This window comes from Hordeum vulgare, chromosome 2H, assembly GCF_904849725.1.
Source record: "Hordeum vulgare subsp. vulgare chromosome 2H, MorexV3_pseudomolecules_assembly, whole genome shotgun sequence".
In the NCBI taxonomy this organism is placed as follows: domain Eukaryota; kingdom Viridiplantae; phylum Streptophyta; class Magnoliopsida; order Poales; family Poaceae; genus Hordeum; species Hordeum vulgare.
In genome coordinates, this window is record NC_058519.1 from 467,426,331 (window position 1) to 467,436,559 (window position 10,229).

The window sequence follows — 10,229 nt, forward strand, 5'->3', positions numbered from 1 at the left end:
GATAACCCGCCTACTCAAGCATAGCAAATATAACTTTTTCGTCCCGAGGCCAAGTATCGGGGTTGTTGTGTTCCTACCACATGATGCTACATCTTACACTAAAGTTTCCAAGTACCTAAGCAGCATGCAATTGGGCATAGGATGGTAGAACTACAATGCATAAAACATAGGTGAAAGTATGATCAAAGTGACTTGCCTGTGATGTTGACGAAGAAGAATTTCTCGAGAAAATAACTTGATAGACTACTCGTCACTCTCCGATGAAATCTATATAGCAAACATAGCATTCACATAAGCACTCATTCTAGCAATCATTCTAACAATCAAAACAAAAGCGAGAGTGAATAGGAATACCGAAAGAAACTTCAAACAAGACTAGAGAGTCTTCTACTACGTCAAACACTTAATAGTTTTGTCTAACAGAAAATAATAGCAAGGAACTAAGATATAAGTTTAACTAAGATAAAATAAAGTATTTTTCACAAAACTTTTTGAAAGCATTCCCAAACAGGATTTGAAACAACGGTGAAAACAATTGCACGTTACTACGGAGCTAGAATTGATTTCATTAAAACAAATAAACATAAAATAAAGACTTGTTGCAAAACTACTGTTAACTAACAGAAAAAAAACATAATAATCTTTCTGAAATAATAAAGAAAATATTTTAAAACAAAAGTAGAAAAGGAATTTAGCCGAAATCCTAAAAGCGGTGAAACAGAAATTGTTTCACATTAAACAGTGAGCTAAAATACTCAAACAAATCTGAAATTTTTACCACTTATAAATAGGATCACTAGTGATCAGTACCAAAAGGAATCAAATTAAAAGCTATTTTTAAACTCCTGGAATAGGCAGAACAAGGTTTAAACTAAATCTGATCTAACTTATTTTTAAAAATTTCAAACATAGACAAAATATATGTTTTTAAAAACTAAAGGAAATTTGTGAGCTACTGAAAAAAGAATCAATGTCATTGGACTTAGGGATAAAAAGTTGTGGCCAAAACAAAATTGAAAGTTTCTGTTTTTGCAATTTAGACGGAAAAAACTGAAGATAACTAGCTAGCTATTGGGGTACACGTGGCAAGTTGCTAGTGGCTGCGGAGGGGTGTTTGTTTCATGGTTTGGAGCAAACTTCCTAAGGCTAGCAAAACCACTGGCTAAATCTTAAGTGAACAAAACAACCGTTGGTTTGCTAAACTAAACCGAAAGGTTATCTAGTGATCTAATCTAGGCCTTCTAAATAGGATCTAAGGGCTAAAACAAAACATGAACAAAAAAGAAAGGAGGGAGGGGGCTTACCTCGGCTGGGGTGCTGCTCCCGTGGCTGTATGGCCGAGGTGGGAAGGGGGCTCCGGTGGGGTGGGTCGCCGGCGGGGAGGGGGGGCACTCCGGCGGGGTTGGGGAAGGGGGCCGAAGGGTGAGGGCTCTTGGTAGGGGTGGGGAGGCCAGGTGGAGGGAGGGGGGCTGCAGGGGGCGAGGTGGAAGGTGAAAAAACTGCTGGTTTTGCTGCTGCTCGTGGCAATGGTGATGGGGAGGTGGAGAAGGGGCAGCAGCGGGGTGGAGAGGTGGTGGAGGAGGTGGCCGAGGTGGTGGGGAGAGGTGGCCGAAGGGTGGAGGTGGAGGAGGTGCAGGGGTGGCGAGGTGGAGGAGTTCTAGTGGGTTTTCCGGCAAGTTTTCCGGTGACAACTCCGGCGAGGGGTGCGCGAGCTAGAGGCGAGGAGAGGTGGAGTTTTCAACGGGAATGGAACGAGGAGGACGTGGGGCTTCTTATAAAGGCGACGGGAGGCGCCGGGAAGGAATGTGCTTCGCGAATCCCTGAGGTGGGGACTCTCCTCTCCATGGAAGGTAAGTTCTGTGTCATGTGGAGAAGAGATGGAGGTAGGAGATGATCTCCTGTTGATCTAGAATAGGTAAGTCTTAATGGGCCAGCATGCAATTCCTAATAAAAGGGATTTCCTTCCTATTTTCAAAACTAGGAAACTAAAACGTTAAAAAGGAAATCGAATCAATTCGGAATAAAGAGTTTTTATATACTAAAATTATCAGAAAAATAAAATATAGATGATGGGCATTTTTCCACGGCAAAAAATAAAAACTTCAGAAAAAATTATTTTTCCAAAATTCCCTAAAAGGTTTATTTTCTTTTGCAAATAATTTTCAAATGATCCTCTAAGTTTGATGGTTCAAATAACTTTCAAAATGCACGAAGAAACCAAATGGAAATGCAAAAGAATTCAATGCAAATATCTCCGTTCAAATCCTTTATAGTTGAAGAAGTCATGTCATCTTCTCTCTTTGCTTTTTTAAATGATTGAATTTGAATTCACAGGAGAAGGGGAAAGTCATTTTATTCCCTCTCATTCAAAAGTTTCGAAAAGTTTCAAATTTCACACAAGTTTCAGTCACTTAGAAAACAAACAAACAATCAATCTAATAATTATATTACCATTCCAAAATTTATAATTTTGGGATGTTACACTTGCAGTACATTTACCTGAAGAGGCTTTGCTTCGAGGTCCCGTACAATATGGGTGGATGTACCCAGTTGAAAGAAGGCTATATACTTTAAAGCGCTATGTGAGGAATAGGGCACGACCAGAAGGTTCGATTGTTGAAGCATATGTTGCGGATGAGTGCCTGGCATTTTGCTCCAAGTACATGGATGATGTTGAAACAATATTTAATCGGAACCCAAGAAATATAGGTTTCTCAGATGAAGAAGCCTATGGTATTGACGTTTTTGGACACAGAGTTAATTTTACTTCAGGATATGATTATGAGTATGTACATGAGGAAAAAGAATTTGATCAGATGGTGTGGTATGTGTTGAACAACTGCGATCAAGCTAAGAAATATATCGAGTATGTTGTCACTTCTAGACTTGCTTATGTTGTTTGTGTTGTACTTATGTGATCTATTGACTAATATTTTTTACTTTACAGAATATTCAAAGATGAGTTAAAGAGAAACGGGGTGCCGGACAGCGATAAGGAGCTTCAAAAAAAATTTGCAACATGGTTCAAGAACTATGTTAGTTTTCATTCACATCTAGTTTTTGGTTGTGTGATTTCACTACAGATTCTAATGTATGTGTTTGCGTGTGTTGTTGCAGATGATAAGGATGCGGGATGAGGTTGGTGAAGAGGTAGACGAAGATCTCTTTGCCTTGGCATGTGGTCCCGATCGGAGTGTCCGGAAATTCTCATCATGCATAGTGAATGGGATTAGATTTAGCACTTTTGATCGTGATAGCAACAAGAGAACACAAAACAGTGGAGTCATGAACGAAGGTGAACATGACCGTCAGCTCATAAATTTTTATGGAACCTTGAAAGAGATCATTCAGTTAGACTACAACTTGGATGACAGGTCAGTTATTTTGTTTAAATGTGACTGGTTTAAACTTGATGGAAAGAAGACCGAGCTTAAAAATGATGGATTTTTCGAAAGCATAAATGTTGGAAGTATGTGGTACAAGGACGATTCTTTGATTCTGGCTACACAGGCTAGAAAGGTCTTTTATTTGCCAGACACGAACTATGGGAAGAATTGGCAAGTCCTGCAAACATTTGAACATAGGCATCTCTTCAATATTAGTGAAACTGAGGGTGTACCTTTTACTGGTCCTGCATATCAAGAGGACGAGTGTTGTGATGAGGAGGATAGGAGAGTGTCTGTTTCTGACCTTACATCCGAGAAGCCTTTGCATAGAGATGATGAGCAAGGCATTGTTTTTGAAGCTGATGTAGTTGCTCGTTTGATGAAAGAAAAAAACACAGAAGTGTATGAAGGTGACCCCGAAGAGGAAGAAGATGATACGGGTCTCGAGTATTGTAGCGAAGACGAAGGAGGTGCCATGGATGTTGACAGCGATGACGAGTAGATGTTTTAGTGTCGGGGTATTACCTTCATTCTTCATTTAGTTGTTTTTTCCTATTGTCTACATGGATTTTATGTTCAGTACAAGTTTAAAGAGAGTGAGGTGTTGTTTCCTATTGTCTACATGGATTTTATGTTCAGTACAGTTGGTCTGGAGTACTCATAGTATTTTTTGTTATATGGTCTTTCTTAGTTTGTAGCCACATCAGGAATGCTCACAGTATTTTACTTTCCCTTCCTTTGCTGGGAACATCAGGATGCTGTAATCAGGAACAGTGGTGATATTACTGAAAGTTCAGTGCAGAGAGGCGTGTGGAGGTGTGATATTTGGTTGCATATTTTTCACTAAGTAAATTCGGGCTACTTATATTGGAATTTGGTTGCATATTTTCTTCTGAAATGCTAAAACTGTGGGGAAAATGGTACAGTGACATATGTTACTCTTTAATGTTCTGAAATGCTGAACTGCTGTGATGTTTTCTGTACAAAATTCAGGTTGTATCCCACAATGCTGTAAGAATACTGGTTTCTGCTCATTACATTGTTCTTCTGCACATCCACACGGGGATCGATACCCCACTTCTCCAATCTATTTTTGATTATTTCAGTGTTTCTGAATACGGGCATTTTTGCAAGTCTCCCCCTAATAATAAAGCGCCCACTGCTTCTATCGTCCGTCGAGATCCAAGAAATGATTATTTGCGATTTTTAAACTCTAGCAGTGCACGAGTTTACAAAACTGTTCAAAATTATTTGCAATTTTGTAATAAAATCAATGACTAATAAAAAAATGCTCAACATTTTTAAAACAAATCCTTGGGACACAAAAATTGTTCGTAAGACTTTTAAAAGTACGTGTATTAAAAACTTTCAATGAAATTTCAACAAACTTTTGCCTATTCAAAAACTGTTCATCAATGTAGAAATATCATAAAAAATCAAAAATTGTTCATGGCTTAAAAATTAGTTAATCATTCATAAAATGTTTGCTAACTCAAAAATGATCATGCATTTCCAAAAAAATTGTTAAATTGAAAAATGTTTGTCCAACCAAAAAATTGTTCGGGAAATTCAGCAATTATTCCACCCAATTTCTAAAAAAATGTTCGTTGATTCTTGAAATATTTCTCAATTCACAAAAACGGGTTTGGCGGTAAGAAAATGCGCGCGCGGCATAGTTTTCGCTCCACCCGCGCGAGGCCAAAAAAATCCATCTTGAATTGACTCTATTGCCCATCAAGGTTAAAAGAAGATATTCTACCATCAATAAGGGTAACACTGTAATTTCCAACACCCCGCACAGCCGTCCCTGACCCCCAAATCGTGAGTTCACCAAATCTCAAATCGCACAAACGCCCCAAACCCCAAATCCGCCTCCACCATTGGCATCACCTCCTCCACCGCCGGCATCACCTCCTCCACCTCTTCCACATCCACCACCGGTCACACCCCCTCCCTCACTACAGGCCAAGACCCGCTCTCCCCCACCTCCGCTCCACAAAACCCTAGAAGACTCCGCCACCGCCGGTCACCTCCACTGCCGCTGGCCACCTCGTCCGCCGCCGACCACCTGCGCCACCGCCGAGCACAAGTCCCCTTCCTCTTCCTCCTCCACCACAGGTCACAACCCCACACCCACTGCCTGCCACGAACTCCCTCCCCCTCCTCCTCAACCCGAGAAACAAAGCTGTCACCGCCACCACACTTTGCTGTTTCAAGGGCCTCGCCGTCACCATACTTCGCCGTTTCAAGGACGCACTGATGGGGAAAAAGTTTGCAGCGAAGAAACCCCGAGCACACAAGACAGCAGGTATAATCTTTTTTAGTCTAAAAACAATACTGTAGGGCGCGTTTGCTGCAAATACTTGATCTATCTGGCCAGTGGTGTGCATACACGTACAGATGATTCAGACTTTGTATCCTAGCATCTACAGAGAACCCGCTCATACCCAACATGCATACAACGCCTGTTAGCACGAGCTGATCCAGCCGTGAGTGCAGCTAAGTTAGGTTCAGCTATAGCTATCACTAAGATTATCCATGTAACGACAGAAAAAAAGATACATCCTAATTTAAAAAAATTGTGCTGCCAAACTAGGCCGTAATTCAGATAGCAATTTTTTATTAAGTACATATTATGCAAATAGTAATTCTTGTTCCTGTGTTCACTCATCTTAGAACCACCGATACATCCTATGGACGAGTTGCGCCTCAAAGCAATCATAAGGAACAATTCACGGCTGCAAGCACTTGGAATTCCTGCATTATCACAATTGTTTACAGCCAAAACTGTCATTTCACCTGGAAAAAAAAGGCCCAAGAATAGTACAGATGATTCTGAAGCTAAGTACCATCCTAATGAGGACGATACCAGTGAAGGAGAGTCGTCCAATGATAGTTTAGTACATGAGACAGAGGCATTGCAGGAATTTAATTCCACAGCTACTACTAGCTCAAACTCCAAGGTGCTGAATTCCTCCATCTAGTCATTGCTAGATATATTGTTTGTTGGTCATTGCTGCAGAATTTGTGTTAAAGGTTATTGATTAAACCATGTTTTCATTTTTATCAGGGCTTGAAGGACTGTAAAAAAACCAGTCAGGAATCTAGTAAGAAAAGATCTGCTGCCATGGCACTTGGTGGAGTCAAGCCTCGGCCTCGTAAGAGAGTCCTGGCGGATGTCCCAACTAGTATGCGAGTTACAAGGTCGAGGAAAGTATCATCACAAAATGCTGATGCAAGTGCTCAAAGTGAAGAGATGTATGATCCTAAAGAGCAGACACCAAGTGTCATTCATAAGCCAAGTGCCCACCAAACTGAAGAATTTGTTCCCAACTCTGACGACCATTGTGTTGAAGTCAAGTTTCTTACTATTGTTGTCATATCATGCTAATGTTCTGTCCTTTGGATTGCTAGCTTTGTCTATTAGCTTTGATTGCATAATGAACATACTCTCACTGGATTCCTTCTTCGAAAAAGATGATGATCTTGCACATTGTGATGACGACAACTGGTTGGCCAATGGAGCTGATCTCATTGCCCATTGTCATGATGACAACCAGAGGAACAACGAAGCTGGTGGTAGTACCCAACCACATCAGCAAAGTCAACCTGACAATAACTTTGAAGGCAAGTTACAAACCTAAATATTTCTTGAATTTATTTGATTTTTATAATGAGGCTACAGTTATTTAGTAATGGCACTGTGACATAGCAAATTCAGTATGTAATATTTTCATATCTAAGTGTCGTGTGAGCTTAATACCGTCCTTGATTTTACCTTCTCTGTAGGTCCACGATCCTATGAGGATCCAAGGGAAAGGGGCCCAATTTGGGAAAAGGCCTAGAAAGGATCACTCGATGCCGGCAAGGCAAACTGCCGCTTGTCATTCCAGAAGGGAGCTTACGGCCCGAGGCACCTCTTCTTGCTGCAAAGTTTGCAACGGAATGCAATGTCATAGTCAGACACCATATGCCTGTGTTTAAGCACTGGAAGGATTATAAGGACTCAAATGGAAATCTCCGAGAGGGGATCTTTAGGAACTTTGTAGGCAAAGTTGGTGTAAGTACATAATCCTGGCCTTTCTCCCTCAAATTGCTAGGAACCTATCAATATTCTACTATTTTGTCTATGTGCAATTCGGATACTTACCCATGTTTTCGATCTTACTAGAACAAGTTTCGGATGGACCTAGATGTGATGCCAGTTAGGAAGGCTTGTACAGAAATGCTGAAAAGCGCGACTCGCCAACAACGATACAGGCTCAAGAAAGAGTATTTTGATCCTCACGCACCCAATTTGGTGAGGAGAACTTCTCCGGTCCCCTCAATGACCGATGACCAGTGGAACGAGCTGGTGGAAAGCTGGAAGGATCCCAAAAAGATGGTATGTAGTATCTATTATAGTCTGTAGAATAGTTACTATTTAGAGAAAGGAAAAACAGAACCTTTAGAGGGTCTATGGTATATTTAGGCAAACAAAAAAACAATGGACAACACTTTCAATACATTTACTATGGAACAAAATATGAAGTAAACAACAGCCCCGAACTGTTGGAAACTCACCTTCTAGATAATAGGAATCACCTGAGGATATAATACAGATGCATGAGCTCAGGTGATTATAAATTATTAAGCCATACCCAATGTCCACGCCTTCTACCTGACCGTATTTGATCTCTTGATGTAGGGGATATCTCAAATTAACAAAGCTAATCGAGCTCAAGTTAAGTTCCACCAAACTACTGGGGCGCGTAGCTACGCTGTGCACTGTGGAAATCTGGTAAGTCAAACATGTTGTTGTGGATTTGCAAGATGTATCTGTGCACTATCAAAAGGTGTTTTTGGATTGCTTCCATGTAGTGATGGTATATGATGCTCCATTGCCTTCATGTCTTTTGTTTTCAGGGAGACAAATACAAGGATACAGAACCATCTGCATTGGATTTGTTTAAGGCGTGCCACTATAGCAAGAAAAAGAAATGCTACACCAATGTTGTGCTCGATGCAATTGTAAGTCAGGTTTCAAAGACTACCAACCATCAAAGTTTTAACTTTTGCATGGCTAGAATTAGTATTGTTTCAATCACTACAGATTGAAGAATAATAAGCAAATGCCATTGTATGTTAATTGGAAATGTTAACATATTCACTTGACTATCTTGTACTAGATTGTCTTATATTGCAGTTTTGGCCATCCTCAGTGTCTATCTTGTAGTATACTAGCAAATTCCATATTATTATTTTCATTCTAGTATATTTCCTTTGAATTGTGATCCATTGCAGCGACAACTAATATGGATCAAAGGGGTATATGCATTGTTTTCCTGTATGAAGTTTTCTTATATACAACAAATGTAGCAAGCATGTGTACTTTTCCTAAATTGGTAATCTGTAGATGGTTCTGGAAAACAGAAGAATCTTCATTGCTACTTTATCTAGTACTGTAGATGTGAATCCCACCATTTTGAACCATACGATGGACTATATCAACGGTTCACACTCATTCCAAGTCTTAAGATTGAAAACTTCAGAACTGATACACTATATAGTTGTATAGATATAACATAATTAGATTTGAACATTAGTTGCGTGTAGTTAATTGATATAATTTAGCCTGTACAGTTGATTGTTTCTTCTAGCCACTTTGATGATGAATAATCTGACTCAACTTCGCACAGAAAAAAGTTCAATCTGACTCTGTTCTCACAAAATAAGGATGCATGCTAGCTTTCCTGATGCATGTTAACTTGCTGATGATATCTCATAACCATGTTTGTTGCTTGCATTGCTAGACCGAGATGGAAAACAAGGCTTCTCAACCTACAGAAGATAGTCAGGAATCGAGTAATACAACTGAGATGGCAACCGAGGTTGTAGCTCAAGTGCTTGCGAAGCACACTAAGAAGCCGAGGTTTCTTCAGAATGTGGGGATCCAGCACGTCCATGCGAGATCCAATGCTATGAACCGTGAAGCAGAATTGGCAGCTGAGAAGAGGAATGTTGAGCTTCAGGCGCGTGTTGACACCTTGACTAACAAGTTGAAGGAATCTGAAGAAGAAAGGGCCAGGCAACATGAGGAGTACAGGAAGCGAGACGAGGAGAACAGGAAGAAGCAATCCGAGATGGATGCAAAACTAGACTTATTGCTAAGTCTGATGCCATCTAGGTCAGCTCAGGGGTAAGTTTGTTTGTCCAACAAGCTGCTGGAAGCTACGTGAATGTGAGATATACTGCTGGAACCGACTTATTTTGTCATCCTTTTGTTGTGCAAACTGCGTACTGTTGGATCCAAACTCGTCGCATTTTGATGTTTGATGGTTAGTGGATCTGGAGATGTAAGTTGAATGCTATGCTGGATGTGTTATGCAGAATGAGTACTTCAGTAATTTGGCTTGTGCTTTTTTTCTGTCTTAATATTGTACAAATAATGAATTGTTTTAATATCCTGTGCTGAATTGTTCTGTGTAAAAATTACAAATGGGTTGTGTTGGGTAAACAAAACACTTCGGGCCGGATGAAGCAGGCCTGGAAACATGTTCACGTAAAGAAACACAACTGGCCCAAAAATTTAGTGGGCCGATGTGCTTGTTGGACCACTAGAGACAGGCTAACATAAAAATTAAAAAAAAAATAGTCTGGACCAAAACAAATGGGCCAAAATTTACTGGGCCGAAGGATACATGGGCATAGGCGGCACCACGTCAGATCCAACTAGAGGGTTGTTGGTGCCACGTCATCATATAAATCCGTGACGGAAAAGTCTGTCATAGTGGCCCGGGCCTGGGCGGGCCGGGTGGGTTCGAGGACCCGATCGGTGACGGTAGAGAGCCGTCATGATTTGAC

The 10,229-nt window shown here is 40.6% G+C and overlaps 1 protein-coding gene across 1 annotated transcript; it reads left to right on the forward strand.

The window, feature by feature from the left end:
* Nucleotides 1-5,645: 5,645 nt before the first annotated feature.
* Nucleotides 5,646-9,568, forward strand: LOC123428237. The gene is made up of 9 exons (XM_045112427.1): nt 5,646-5,694; nt 6,063-6,349; nt 6,457-6,688; nt 6,801-7,013; nt 7,193-7,446; nt 7,558-7,770; nt 8,074-8,166; nt 8,292-8,396; nt 9,179-9,568. Exons 1-9 carry the CDS (start codon nt 5,646-5,648, stop codon nt 9,566-9,568), a joined length of 1,836 nt encoding a protein of 611 aa, XP_044968362.1.
* Nucleotides 9,569-10,229: the final 661 nt, after the last annotated feature.

What these genes read in the sequence shown, in the direction of transcription:
- LOC123428237 (XM_045112427.1), top strand. Translation starts at nt 5,646, where the DNA reads ATGGGGAAAAAGTTTGCAGCGAAGAAACCCCGAGCACACAAGACAGCA. An exon ending in CTGTGCACTGTGGAAATCTG is followed by an intron (nt 8,167 to 8,291) that starts GTAAGTCAAACA and finishes TTTTGTTTTCAG; the next exon opens with GGAGACAAATACAAGGATAC. An exon ending in ATGTTGTGCTCGATGCAATT is followed by an intron (nt 8,397 to 9,178) that starts GTAAGTCAGGTT and finishes TTGCATTGCTAG; the next exon opens with ACCGAGATGGAAAACAAGGC.